The sequence below is a fragment of the Harmonia axyridis genome, chromosome 2 (assembly GCF_914767665.1).
Source record: "Harmonia axyridis chromosome 2, icHarAxyr1.1, whole genome shotgun sequence".
NCBI lineage: Eukaryota > Metazoa > Arthropoda > Insecta > Coleoptera > Coccinellidae > Harmonia > Harmonia axyridis.
This window is the reverse complement of record NC_059502.1, coordinates 14,241,488-14,256,410: the sequence shown is the minus strand read 5'-3', so window position 1 is coordinate 14,256,410 and position 14,923 is coordinate 14,241,488. Positions and strand designations below refer to the sequence as shown.

Sequence of the window (14,923 nt, the reverse complement as noted above, 5' to 3'; positions counted from 1 at the left end):
AGTATAATCACTTCACCCAACAAGTCCTATGCCTAAGTAGTAAAAACAATTATTTTCTAAAATATTCGACTTTAATCAGTATAGGGTGATAGGTGCATGTATTGGATGTCACAAATTCTGTTATGATAATAACTATATACGGAACGAATATATGGGACTCACAATTGATTTAAAACTAACAATTCCCAACTAACTTCGATTACTATGTAACATTATGATATTCTATAATAATATTACATCTCCTCCCAAGTCATACAGGATGGACACTTTTTTAATGGGATTGTATTGGTAACTTTTAAACCATAAGAGCAACTTTTTCTCCATTTGACCGACCTTCTAACTCTTATGGTTTAAAAGTTACCAACACAATCCCATTAAAAAAGTGGCCACCCTGTATACCTATTTCTTCTTTCCCATCACCAGTCTTTTTTCTTTTTGTTTGCACGAAGAAATTTTTCATTTCTTCTAACTACATGACTACTTGTTTTCATCATATTCACGCATTGCCATCGCTAGCCAACGCATAATCTGCTTTGGACACCAAACTTGTAGAAGTGAAGAATTAGCCTCCTTGAAGCCATCCCAGATATTGGAGTTCATTAGAACTCTGGAACTGGAAGACGGGCTGTAAATCACCGAGAGAATAGCTTTGATGGGGGACACAATAGACCTTTAGGTCGCAGTGAAACGGAACCTCTTTGATTAAATCTAATCTAATCTAGGCAGGTACGATAATTCCATAAAGCATCTGGAGCAATGGAGCATACGGGGTAGGGTAGGTTACCCAAGTAATATTCTCAATAATAACAACTTATATTATGTTTATTCCAAAAAAGATACATAAATTTCAATTCCATAACTACTACAATTCTTCAACATCATACTTTTAATCTACATCACTCCATCACATCATCGCCATATTTGTTCTTTCCAGTTGTACCACTTGGCGTTGGTCTTGGAATAGATTGATAAGAAGGAGCAGGTTTTGGAGCCTCCCTATAAAAATATGAAATGATATTCAAACAGTAAAAAAATTAGAAGTCATTGAAGAAGTGAAAAGTAAAGTCTCTATAGGAACAATAACTTTATTGTTATTGTATGTAATGTATGTACAATTCTTGGTTTATTATTGGTTTTTATTTATGGTTTATTCATTATTCAAAACATGCGGAGGTATCTTGGTTTGGTCCTTTCAATGGTTTCAGAGCATTTTCATCTCAATATTCCAAAATCACAAATATTTGGACAAATTATTCTCATACACAATTCTACCTAATATAGATGGCGACACCAATATTCATTTTGTTGATTAGTTTTAGGTTAACTGCTTAAAATCAATTAATAGTCTGTGGTCTAATGTACTCTATATTACTATATTAGAGATAGACCAATAGGTAGAGTGTCTAAGGTTAAAGATTCAGTTCTATCATTAGTTAGTGGAGCTCGCAACTCTAAAGATATGAAGAAGTTCTCTGTTGGAATATTGAAATGTGTACACATTAAATATAATATAAAATAAAATTTAAGTGTTACATTTTTCCAAGAATAATCACAAAAGAGCTCTGTTTCTTTAGATCAGCTCTTAAAAACAACCAAACATTCAAACTACCTAAGAGCACATCTATGCAAAGATATATAATATCTAAGGTTGACATCTCACAAAATTCAATGTCATTTCATTTCCTAAATTTCAAGTACGAAAACCTACAAAATGCATCTTATTTTACGTATATATCTTCCCCTTACGGCCATAATATTCCTGTTCTATTTTTGCAATGCTGAAATGATGGAAAGCTGTCGACCAAGTGATGTTCAGAAACCTCCAAGAGGTTCCATACCTGTCGATTCCAAAGAATATCTGAAATGCAACAAGATGAGACCGGTGGTTTCACCGAAGATAAGGGAAAAATTGAGAGACTTCTACCTGAGTGATAGAACTTTAGTAGAAATACAACGTAGATTTTTGATAGACGTGAATAAAGGACTGGCCAAAAATACCCATGACGCAGCTGTTGTGAAATGCTATGTGACATATGTGCAGGACCTGCCTACAGGAAATGAAGAAGGCAAATGTCTGGCCCTGGATTTAAGTGGAACATTTTTGAGGTTAGCTATTCTTGCCAATCTTGAATTGCGCAAAATGCTTTGTAGCCACCGCCTTGTACAAAGTGCTTAAATATGAAAAATTCAATAAGACAACCTAATATCGATAATAAATCATCCATACGGCTTTCTATAAACCAATAGTTATTTATGCAACAAGTGCAAAAATTGTTTATTGCACTCAACGTGTTGTCCAACTCGGCCTAACGGCCTCGTCGGACAATTTCACGTCGAGTGCAATAAACAATTTTTGCACGAGTTGCATACAACATTTTTTCTACGTTCATGCAAAAAGCAAAAAATGATTTATTGAGGTGCGGCACTAGGTGTAGGAAAATGAAAAGCGCAACTTGAATACTTTCTATTAATATCGATTTGCATTGAAACAGGAACTAATACGTTACGAAGAATTTAACTCAAACTTTATTTTTACCCTCAATGTTGAAGGTGAATGAACAATTGGTGCAATTTTCAATATGAATATTTCGTAATGAAGTACTTTTTAAATCCACTTCTTGATTTGTTACTGCTGTAAACGTACTAGTACTTGGTAACTGTACATCGTTATTTCCTTCACGCTGAAATATTTGTTTGTCATGATGACAGCACGTTGAAGTAGAATGAAAGTTGAGTGCAATAAAAACTTTATTGCACTAGTGCAATAAAGAACTTCTTTTTCCACTGAATATAGTTCAATAAATGAATGAATGTAGAAAAAAGAATAAAATAAAGAAGTGTATTATGCAAGGATGTGGTAGCACTGAGAGGTCAATTTTTACTTGAAGATTGCAAATTCTTGGTATATGATAATCCTCTTAAGTGAGTGGCATCCCCCTAAGAATCTTAAACATCAGAAGGGGTCCAGTTACAAATGACTTGAAAGGTTGGGAACTCTATGAATAGGCTAAACTTAAGAGGGAATACCACCATGTGACTGTTCAGTTCAAAACAGAATTATAGATTTCACCTCTTAAAATCACCGATTTTAATGGGGGTTCTTCTTTAAACAATAATCTACATTGTGGAAGGACAATAATTTTAATTTAAGAATGAAAAAAAGTTGATAACTTTTCGTTTTTCGCGGAAGAATTGATGATATGTTCAATGTACAGTGATATATTTTTGAAGTATTCGTGAAAAAAACCTTACATTACAAAAGTGGTAATACTATAATTTTTTTTAAAAAATCGACCATTGTACAGTGCTGCCCTCTACTTATATGTTTCGTAAGAAGAAAGAAGATAAAGTGAATGTATAACTTCGTACACAGTACAAAGTTTGATCATCGCAGGAGTGCCAGAGGGGAAATTAATAGGTACCTAATGTTTGACTGATACACGGAAAACCACGTGCTGGTAATCCCTTTGAAATATCTATTGTTTGGCATTCGTTTCGCAGCAAAGTCTAAAACACGACCCTTTATAAGACAAAATGTTGAACAAATTAACTGTTGAGAAATTAATGATAGGAAATTGGAACATCTTGTTAATTAAAATTCGTGTAGAAGGCGACTTGAAATTCTTCACCCATTGAATTGAAAATGTTTTAGTATGTTCACGAATAGAATTACAAAATCTTCAAAATTATGATTAACTCGTGAACTATCACCATTTAAGATTTCCTCATTAATTAAATTGTCATCCAGCTTAAGGAAACTTGTAATAGTAAGATGTTCATACCCAAAAAAAAAAATGCGTTTTTCAGAAAAACTCATATTTGAGGAAATATTCGGCTGGACTGTATATAGTCGGAATATAATTATTAGAACAATTTAAACCTTTTCAGAGTGCTTTTGGTGGAACTGAGTAGAGAAAGCTTCGAGATGCGATCCAAACTTTTTGCAATACCCAAACATATAAAGCTTGGTTCTGGAGAGCATTTGTTCGATCATGTGGCTGACTGTCTATATAAATTCATGAAAGAAGAGAATCTTCTGACCGAAACCCTACCTCTAGGTTTTACATTTGGTTTTCCCTTGATACAGAAAAGTTTGACGTCCGGTATACTGAGAAGATGGACCAAAGGATTTAACTGTACATATACAACAGGATATGATGTTGTTGAATTACTTCAAGCTGCCATCAATAGGAGAGGTATTGAAGGTATGACACATCTGGTAATATAATCGATTGAGGTCTACTTTCCATCAGTGGCAGCGTGACCAGATTGAAATATGGTGAATCTACTAAACTTGCCGCAGAAATCCACTAAAAATCTACCAACACCGTTCAGAAATCTACTAAAAATCTACTAACATATTTTTGACAAAATTTCACAGATTCCGCTGCATTAGATTTAAACATTATTCAGAATACACTTTATTCTACTGTCTCTTTTGCTTAAATTTAACTTCATGAATAGGATAAACAGTACAGATGCGTACAGATTCGAAAATCAAACAAGATTTTATTTCAAAATTTAAACGACAAAAAAAAGGAAAAAAAACGGAACAAAAACAAATAGGATCAAAATAGCAAATATAAACGAACAAATTTATATATTTAAATAAACAAAAGGATATAAATAGAAATAAAAACTAAAATATTTCGAATAAAAATAACATTAAATAAAGAAATGAAATACTACCGTTGAACATAAAAAAAATAATTCAAAAATCAGTATCAATCTGCAGTCAAATCATCGTCTTTAACATCCATATATAAATTTTCACTATCTATCGAATCGAGCATATTTTTTGTAGGTTGAAAACAACAACAATCACCTATCTCTTTAAGTCCTTCTTTAGCATTTTTTAATAATGCTGTTTCTATTTTTTGTTTTCAGCAGAAAATATTCTCTTGCATTTGGCATTCGAAATCTGAAATATGCAGCCACCCAAATTTGTCGATGAAATTCCAGTTAGACATATTTTTTTCCACTGAATAGAATACTAAATGTGAGATAATGGTATATTTTCAACGGAAGTTTACACACCATCTGTTTTTAATGAGACACCCTTCGGATATTCCATCATTCTTCGTATTTATTCTCAGCCGACAGCCACCAAAGAAGTTTTATGATTTTATTATGTTTAAGTAGATACGTTCTTCTAGAAACACGTAGAATGTAGAACCTCAATGAGAATGAACAATGAATTGATTCATAGGAACAGTCTAGACATCCGAATTTCCATATTCCCAACCGTCTCGGTTATATTTTTTAAAACTACCAAAATCTACTAAAATCTACCAAAAGATTTCTTCCTACTAAAAACTCCATGAAAATGCGAAAAATCTACTAAAAAAGTAGATTTCTACTAAATCTGGTCACACTGATCAGTGGCGATGCCAGCTTCAAAAAAAGAGGGGGGGAGATTCCTCTTATCTGGTAATACACTTTTTTCAATTACCAAGTGAAAGCTCAGTTAAAATCATCGAGATAGAATCGAAGGAGGCGCTATGAGCTGTTATCGTGCTAGAAAAAATGTGTCCACTAGGCAGGGCTAATTCTATTACTAGAGTGGGGGAAAGATCAGGGTCGGATTAAGTAACCTTTCACGAAGGAATACGAAAATAAACCGTGTTCATTACTTTTTAAACAGTCCAAGCATGGTTCACAAACAAGTTTTTGTTTCAAATAATATACAACATATCCTGCCATATAAATTTTGATATATTTAGAGTATGGAGAAGATGGATATGCAGATATGCAAAACTTGTGAATACGGATCTGTTCACTACTATGAAATGTTATTGGTCAAAAGTTAACTGAGATCTATATCCAAAATGGCGTACTGGTACCGTTTTAAGTCACGTGATGTCGACTCCTTCTATATTCTATCTCGAAGGTTAACAATGTTACAAGTTTGACAATGGGCTAATGCACTCCTGGCCTTTTAATGTGGACACGACCGATAACGTAATACTTCATTTTTTATCGTTTGCCACAAAATAAATAGTGATAGAAAGTTAACATGTTGTGATTTTGGATTATCTTCGATTGCTTTCTTTTTGCTTATTTCGCATAGTTTTATGGATCATAGAGAACATGTCTCTCAGTTATAGAAAACTTGATACTAAAATGAATTTCATTCTGAAAGATCATATTAGAGCTAGAAAGGAATAACATTTTGTTTGGGGAACTTTAAAAGCCTGTTTCTTTTCACACGTACCGAATTTCAAAAAATGGTAAATAAAAAAAGTGTTTTATTTGAAAAGAGAAATCTATAGTTAAATTTTATGTACAATTTTTGGACTCACCTTGTACGACCTCATTAAATATTAAAATCAATTTTTTTTCCAAGGGCACGTCAGAGTACGAGCAATTATCAACGATACTACTGGTACCCTCATAAGTTCAGCTTTTCAAAATCCAAATGCCCGAATTGGTGTAATAGTTAGCACTGGCAGCAATGCGTGCTACCTTGAAAAGCAATCTAATGCTGAGCTATTCGATGGAGTCAACATGGGATCCGGAAATGTTTTGATAAACTGCGAATGGGGTGCATTTGGAGATGATGGAAGTTTAGACTTCATTCGGACTTCTTTCGACAAAGAGATTGACGAACATACTGTAAACCCTGGGAAGCAGTTACATGAGAAAATGATATCAGGTGATATTTTCAACAAAAAAAAATTTTCATTTTCAGATTGGAGAAAATAATTTCATATATCTAGTCATAGAAAAATCATCATCATGTCATCATAGCAATATCTGTTTATTTCTTCATATTTCAGGAATGTATATGGGTGAACTAGTTCGTTTAATCTTAGAAAAATTCACCAAGGACGGTCTTCTCTTCAAAGGCCATGGTTCTGATCTCTTATTCACAAGGGATAGATTCATCACTAAATATGTTTCTGATATTGAATCAGATCGATTTGGCACATACACCAACTGCATAGAAATACTTGAAGAATTAGGCTTAAAACAAGCTACTGAACAAGACTATATTAATGTAAGGTGAGAATTCGGTATACATTCAGAATTGCTGAATACCACGGAGAAAATAACAATAATCTAAATTGTTTAAGATATTTTTGAAAAAATGTTCTCCTGCTATAACAAAAACATGAACTTTTGATTCTACACTATAAATTCTATACTACAGTTTATTATTTCCTCTTTTATCTCAACAAATACTCCCAGCAGCTGATTGAACCATAGAGTTCCGATACTACTCTATTGCAACTCTAATTTATGTGTTTGATGTTATCTTTCAATCATTTCGAATCTGACAATCTAACAAGACACTTTACTGCCTCATAAAATATTCTATTCTTCCCACAAAACTAACTAAAATTCATTGAAAACTTTCAAATGGTACTCTATATGGACCACCTTATATTCTTAACATTTCTGTGAATATTTCACATGTTTCAGATTCATTTGTGAAAGTATTTCTAAAAGAGCAGCATATTTGGTTGCAAGTGGTATTTCTGCACTCCTCAACAAAATAGGTGAGAAAGTAGTGACTGTTGGGATAGATGGATCAGTTTATAGATATCATCCACATTTTCACAATTTATTGGTTGAAAAAATCAACCACCTAGTTGATCCTGGTATACAATTTGAATTGAAACTATCTGAAGATGGGAATGGAATGGGTGCAGCACTAATAGCTGCAGTGGCAGAACAATACAATCTAATGTGAATATGACAAATCGAACGAAGTACTTAGATGTAGTATGTTGTCTCCCATTTATATCAAATCTTGAAATTGATGTATAGCAACTCACAAAATGGTATATTTTCATAGGAATTCAATACAAAATACCTCACTTTAATACTTGGGTTTTCCAATAGAATACCATAATTTGAAAAAAAAAAACGAAAACATCATTTTTATATAAAATCGTGATATAATTACCTACCCTAATTTCAAAGTTTTGAATTTTTTTCTTGATTAGTTTTCTAAATAAAGAATAAAAAATTGCTAAACCCAATAACTCACTTGTAAGTTCCTGTACGTTTCTGCACATATTCTTCTCTGTTTTGTGTTCTTAATTCATCATATGTAGTAACATGCTTTTGAACAGGTGGCATTTCCACTTCTTCATAACCTGGATCTGAAATAGTTATTTATAATACAAGTGCAGAAGGCATTGATATTCTTCCACGAGTTCAAAATTCAAAAACGAGCCACGAAGTGGCTCGTTTTAGAATGAACGAGTGGTAGAATGAGCCTTCTGTACGAGTATTATACATTATTTTCTCTAATTCATTGCATTTTCATTGAAATTAATGAAATATTTCCATAAATATCATTTAGTGATTTATGCATTGAAAAATGTTGGTTGGCAGAACTGATTTCTTTAAGGCAAATTGATGAATTGACAGATAAAGCCGTGGCGGAAAGTTCGGAGTACCAACATATAATAATGAAATATAACCATGAAAACGGTGCGTTTCTGATATATTCTCGCACGATTTTGTTCTACAAGATGTGGAAGAATGAACGGAATAACCACAGAATTAGAGAAATAATATTCCGTTTCTTTCAAAACAAGTTGAAACTTTTATTCATTTCTTTTTATTTTTTAGACTTTAATCAATGATTCGATGTTCTAAAAGTTTTCAACTTACTATCTAAAGAAGGTCTAAATGAATCATCTAAACCACTATAGTTAGGCGAAGAGCTTGTATCTAAATCCAAAGTCTTAGAACTTGAATCTGGGTATACCTCAGCATTAGAAATGCCTCCAAAAGGAGCTAAGCTCATGCTAGGTCCAAACCCAGCGTCTATACTGAAAAATAATATATAAATAATACACAGTCATCTAAATCTTAGTCTTAAAAATGCCTACCTGCTATTTTGAATATTTCCCTTTTTCCTCTGCCTCAATAATTCCCCATATGGACTATTTGGCAATTGCATCAATCGTTCTGCACATTTTGCCTGATATGAAATTTTACCAAGAAAATAACCCACAAAACCAGCTACTATGACCTTAGGAGCAGCTCCAAACCTAGGACTAGCTTTGAATACACCTAAAGTAAAGCATTTTCGTTTGATATTTGGATAAAAAAATAAAAAATAAGAAAGCACTATTCAACACATTAAAGAACCTATGATTTCCAAAAAAAATTATTTTTGTTGGTTTTAGCAGTTATCTATATTCCATCTCTCTCCATATATACATATATATTAAAAAAAATAATATTTCAGAAGTGAAAATAACTAATTGAAGAGAAAAGACACCACCATTTAGAGATCCAAACTTGGCAACAGGAAGAGGAGAATTAATTTTTTTAAAGTAAAATCTTTCAATAAGTAAAGATTTGAAAGAAAATAGCGCAAAAAAGTGAAAATGAATTTTCAAAAAACTAGACAAGTTTGTCTCACTAACTAGTCAATTGTTGAATTCCTTCATATAAAATTTTTGTCAATTACACTGGACAACTAGTAACAAAAAACAGAACAAATCACAATATTTGGCTTATTTTCGAAAAAATAAAAAAATTGCAATACAAAAAAATAATAAATTAGATTTTAATATTATACCTACCAAAAATTCGAGAAAAGCAGTGATTTGAATCAGGAGCTTTTCAGCGCTCGCCATTCATATGCTTTTTGGTCTTGGAGGCCACAGATATGTGATTTATTATGATGTCATTGTTGTTGGTTAGTTTATCTCGATGAGGAGTTATGATATGTTCGTTTGAAATTGTGTAAAAATATTCAAATGAATATTTTATATAGACAAATAAAACCTAAACCTAGTAGGACCTGCTGTTACTGAAATTTCGGAAGTTTTTTTTTATAATTTGCTAAAATTTTGTATGGTTCTGATGACACGATCGATATGAAATTTTTCATCAAGCTTGAAATTGTTATTATGCAGCAATACGCAAAATTTCAACTTGGTCGGCACTGTCACTAATATTTTTATTTTATTTATTTATTATAATTTATTCTATTGGTTCTGAAGATGTGATTGACATAAAACTAAGCATGAGGCTTGAAATTATTATTCTCCTTCTAAGAACAAAATTTCATCTCCTTCAGTTCTGTACTTTTGAAATTATCTGGATAACAAAACTTGAAACGATCATATTTAGGGAAACCTCTAGTAAGATTTCTTGTATAGAAGAACTTAACTGAGGCATTCAGAATCCAAACCTATCCTGAAAATTTCAAGTTTCTAGGTTTTTCCATTTAAAAGATTTTGTTCTTATGGACAAACTAGGCAAACAGAATTGAATTAGACCACTGGCAATGAGTGCTCAAAAACCATTAGACTTTTCGATGTTTTATCATAGGATAAAGATATGACGATTATTTCTTCCACATAGTAAAGTAGTTAGAGCTTCTACTTATAACTGAAAAGTCCCAGTAAGTTCATCAGTGAGGAAAAAAATTTTTCACTGAGAGATTCTGCTGTTGGATTAATATTGCACATAGAATCCAGATAATCCACTAATGCTTCTGATAAATTTTAGAGACATCTTATAGGTCATGGAAATAAGAGAACTAAAGGACCAAAACAAAACATGCCTTAAAAAAAAAACTAAGCAATCCTTGCAAATTTGAACATGATAGAACATTTTCAATTATAATTTATCTTTGGTGGGTTACTAAGAAATGCGAAATACTTCAATAAACAATTTGTATTGTTCTATTCACCTGATTTAACACCATAATAAGTTGCCAGTCCTAAGACAGTACTCAAGGGAAGGCACCTCTGGAAGAAACTTTCCTTTCCACATTCTTTAATGATTTTCAGCTCTTCGGGACTGAACTTGTACTGTATGTATAAAAAAATTAATTCAACCTAGAAACTAGTTGATTTTTTTTTAACCTACCAGTTTGAATCCCTCCTTTTGAGAATTTTCCATTTGTTATAGGATTTAATACCTGATGGTTAGTTATATATTATTGAAAACGAATATTAGATTTTTTCAAATCTTGGAACATTGCAGTTAATATACCGATTTTTTTAGAATTTGTAATATTTCCCAAGTATCAATAAATAAAATTTTGAGGTTGCAGGACCACCATAGAAATAATTTAAGAAGAAATATTAAAATTAAAGGATATTAAAGGATTATCTTAAAAAAGGATCATCTAAAATTTATTATTGTGATTTTTAGCCTTAATAAGTCAGATATATTCGTAAATAAGTATTTTATGTTAAAATCTCTAGGTTCAGAAGAATTTCAATTTAATTGAGGAAAAAATATCTATACGACAATTTTTTTTTAAATCTAACGATTTTGTGTCAAATATACGATAATTTTTCATCATGATAAAGCCTCACTACTCAGCACATAATAGATAAGAAAATTTGTTTATACTGTGGCCCGAGTTTCAATTGCTAAGTTTTATGCTCTGCAGTGCATTTGGTTTTTAGGTTAAAATTGTTTATATCCAGTCCTAGGGATGCAACGATACCCAGAAGGTATCGATACCATGTACTCATTCGATACTTCACACTAAGGTATCGATACTACTTGAATACTTGTTTCAAAAGTATCGATACCATGAAGTATCGAAGTATCGATACTTCAAAACAAAATTCGCAGAACATACAATAACATATTCTATGATGAAAGTTATCCTGCATTATTTATTATTTAGATCTAACCTCATTCCTCAAATGATCAAAACATCGAAATTCTAAATTTAAGTTGCTCATTGCTCAAAATCATCTCTTTTTTACCTTTGGTTATAATGTTTTATGTGGGCAAGAAAGAAATTCATTAAAGTATTATGAATTTTATTGCAAAAATATAAAAAACTGAAAATGTGGTAGGTATATAATAGAAATGAAAAAAATTAATGAAAATATGAATTAACAAGTTTAGAACTCAAAACCATTCACTTTCAGGAATAGAATTTAGAAACAACAGTTTTCCTAATCGTTTTCCAAGAAGCCTGTTTCTATTTTGAACTAAAGTGGCACCAGCTTTTGAAAAAAGCCTTTCAGATGGAACCGAGGTTGCCACCAAACACATGTATTTGATTCCAACCTTATACAGCTTAGGAAATACATTTTTAGTATCCTCCCAATATTTTACTGGATCCTTTTTTGAATCAATTGGAGTCAGAGGATTCGATAAGTACATTGCTACTTCATCGGTTTCCTTTCTTGTCTCTGTTTGGCTTGACTTAACCGATACCCGGATTTGAAGTATCGATACCAAGTAAGTATCGCATTCAAAGTATCGATGCCAAAATTACTTGGTATCGAAACGAAAGTATCGATACTTCCGAAGTATCGATACTTTGCTTGCATCCCTATCCAGTCCATAGACAAATATGATCCAGTCTTATCTGAATTTTTTAAATTGTTTTTAGTGTTGGGACAGTGTTGACTGTTACTGAGATTCAACTAGTCGTATATGATTTTGAATAGTACAAGTTCTAAGGAAATAATAATTAATTCAAATCCAATCCTTGCTTCGTATATCCTTGAGAATTCAAAATACAATGTTTCACAGAAAAAGAAAGTATGATAAGATTAAATTCTTAGGAGAAGGTCAATTTGCCACAGTCTTTAAAGCTAAAAATTTACAAACAGGAAGCATAGTAGCAGTAAAAAAAATTAAAATTGGTAGTAAACAAGAAGTACAAGATGGAGTTAATCGAACAGCATTGCGTGAAATAAAATTATTACAAGAATTAAACCATGAGAATTTGATGTGCTTACTCGATGTTTTTGGCCACATATCTAATATATCATTGGTGTTTGATTTTATGGACACTGATTTAGAGGTAATAATCAAGGATAATACATTAATTCTCACTACAGCTCATATAAAATCTTACATTATACAAACTCTTCAAGGATTAGAATACTTACATATGAATTGGATGCTACACAGGGATCTTAAACCCAATAATTTATTGGTTAATGCTGATGGTGTCCTCAAAATTGGTGATTTTGGATTGGCAAAGTTATTTGGCTCTCCATCTAGACTTCTAACACATCAAGTAGTTACTAGATGGTATAGGGCTCCAGAACTCTTATTTGGAGCTAAACAATATGGAACAGGAGTTGATATGTGGGCTGTAGGCTGCATTTTAGGGGAATTATTATTGAGAGTACCTTTGTTTCCTGGCGAATCAGACCTAGACCAATTGACGAAAATTTTTACAGTATTTGGAAACCCAACAGAAGAAAACTGGCCAGGATTGAAATCGCTGATTGATTATATTGAATTCAAACCATTTATTCCAATTCCACTGAAAAATATTTTTACTGCTGCTGGAGATGATTTACTGGATGTTCTTGAAAATATTTTATATTTAAATCCTTTGAAGAGAAAGACTTGTACACAGTGTTTACAAATGCCTTTCTTTTCCAATAAACCAGCTCCTACACCTGGATCTAAGTTACCATTACCACAGAAAGTAAGAAGTACTGTAGAAGCAGAACCAAATGCACTTAAAAGAAAATTAGCTAATGATAGTTCTGTTGGTCCAACATTGGCAAAAAGGTTATTTTTTTAACTTGAGAGATGTAATTTGATTCAATTTTGATTTCCTAAATAAAATATTTTCCACCTTTAAATTGTGATTGAAAAGATTAGTCTAATGAATAATAATGGTCAATAAATTAACTATATGTAAATTTAAATAATAATGTTCATTATTTTTTTATGAAGGTAATATCTATTAATTTAAAGTGATATATTTTGGTGAATTGTAAAAGAAATTAGAGAATAATTTTGATTTCATGCTCAACAGTTTTAATGCAATGTTATTAATTTTATATTTAGTACTGATGGATGGCTCATGAACTTTACATAAATCAGTATTTAGTAATCTTTTTTTAACAAAATTACAAAATGTATAAAGGGCAACCCATTAAATTCATGGAGAGTATATTGAATTTGTCAATAAACAGTGAATAATGTATTATATGTATATTTATACTTTGTGTAGTTTATTAAAATTTAATGGAAAATGTTGTTAAGATAGTAATGAAAAATAAATTAGGTTTCTCAAAAAACTTATGAAAAATAAAAATATATTTGACTTGCATTTGAAGGTATGAATAGATATATCATTGACTTCAGTTCAAAAATAATGAAGTAATAATATTGTTCAGAAATACTTCTATAAATTTTTGTAATATAATTCAATACACAGGATAAATTATACAGGGTGGCCATTTGAAAACGAAACAGACGAGATTACAGACGAAATAAAGTTTTTCGATAGAAATGCTCGGACAGGTCGATTTCTGTTTCGAGGGGGACAACTTAAGATGTAGGTTACGGACGCATAGCGCTTCAACCCTTGCTACTACAACCCTCACCCCCAATTTTTGAGTAGGGAAGATGGGGTGAGTGATACCTCAATTTAAAGGTATTTTTATACTGATTTCAGCACAGTAATTGTTTTTTCATTTTATGCATTAGTTCTCGAAATATTCTTAACTAAGTATTTGAAAATGAAGTGGTGTTTTCATAGCACTTGTAGTGTTTTGTGAAAAATCGACATTTTGAGCTTCAAAACAACCATGACTGTGGCTTCCTTCCTAACTAACTAACGCATGAATATTTCGAGAACTAATGCATAAAATGAAAAAACAATTACTGTGCTGAAATCAGTATAAAAATACCTTTAAATTGAGGTATCACTCACCCCATCTTCCCTACTCAAAAATTGGGGGTGAGGGTTGTAGTAGCAAGGGTTGAAGCGCTATGCGTCCGTAACCTACATCTTAAGTTGTCCCCCTCGAAACAGAAATCGACCTGTCCGAGCATTTCTATCGAAAAACTTTATTTCGTCTGTAATCTCGTCTGTTTCGTTTTCAAATGGCCACCCTGTATATTGGAACTTATACAAATGACCCACCTAGGTCTTTCATCCTCTTGAATTTTATATGTTATATGTTGTTTACTGCAAAGATTAACATTACCAAAACTG

The 14,923-nt window shown here is 31.9% G+C and overlaps 3 protein-coding genes and 1 long non-coding RNA gene across 4 annotated transcripts; 3 read left to right on the top strand and 1 right to left on the bottom strand.

The window, feature by feature from the left end:
- Positions 1–804: 804 nt before the first annotated feature.
- LOC123673109 (OCIA domain-containing protein 1) lies at positions 805–11,159 on the bottom strand. The gene is made up of 6 exons (XM_045607541.1): positions 10,849–11,159; positions 10,670–10,790; positions 8,850–9,033; positions 8,629–8,789; positions 7,997–8,111; positions 805–996 (listed from the first exon to the last, which is right to left on the bottom strand). Exons 1-6 carry the CDS (start codon positions 10,879–10,881, stop codon positions 897–899), a joined length of 714 nt encoding a protein of 237 aa, XP_045463497.1. The 5' UTR covers positions 10,882–11,159; the 3' UTR covers positions 805–896.
- On the top strand, positions 1,645–7,829 carry LOC123673106 (hexokinase type 2-like). The gene is made up of 5 exons (XM_045607538.1): positions 1,645–2,106; positions 3,889–4,205; positions 6,347–6,655; positions 6,780–7,005; positions 7,426–7,829. Exons 1-5 carry the CDS (start codon positions 1,712–1,714, stop codon positions 7,694–7,696), a joined length of 1,518 nt encoding a protein of 505 aa, XP_045463494.1. The 5' UTR covers positions 1,645–1,711; the 3' UTR covers positions 7,697–7,829.
- A 267-nt stretch (positions 11,160–11,426) lies between the features above and the next one.
- On the top strand, positions 11,427–12,049 carry LOC123673110. Its single transcript, XR_006746431.1, has 2 exons — positions 11,427–11,794; positions 11,874–12,049. It is a non-coding gene; the product is annotated as an uncharacterized LOC123673110 (long non-coding RNA).
- A 260-nt stretch (positions 12,050–12,309) lies between these two features.
- Positions 12,310–14,151, top strand: LOC123673108 (cyclin-dependent kinase 7). The gene has a single exon (XM_045607540.1). It carries the CDS (start codon positions 12,476–12,478, stop codon positions 13,496–13,498), a length of 1,023 nt encoding a protein of 340 aa, XP_045463496.1. The 5' UTR covers positions 12,310–12,475; the 3' UTR covers positions 13,499–14,151.
- The last annotated feature ends 772 nt before the right edge of the window (positions 14,152–14,923 follow it).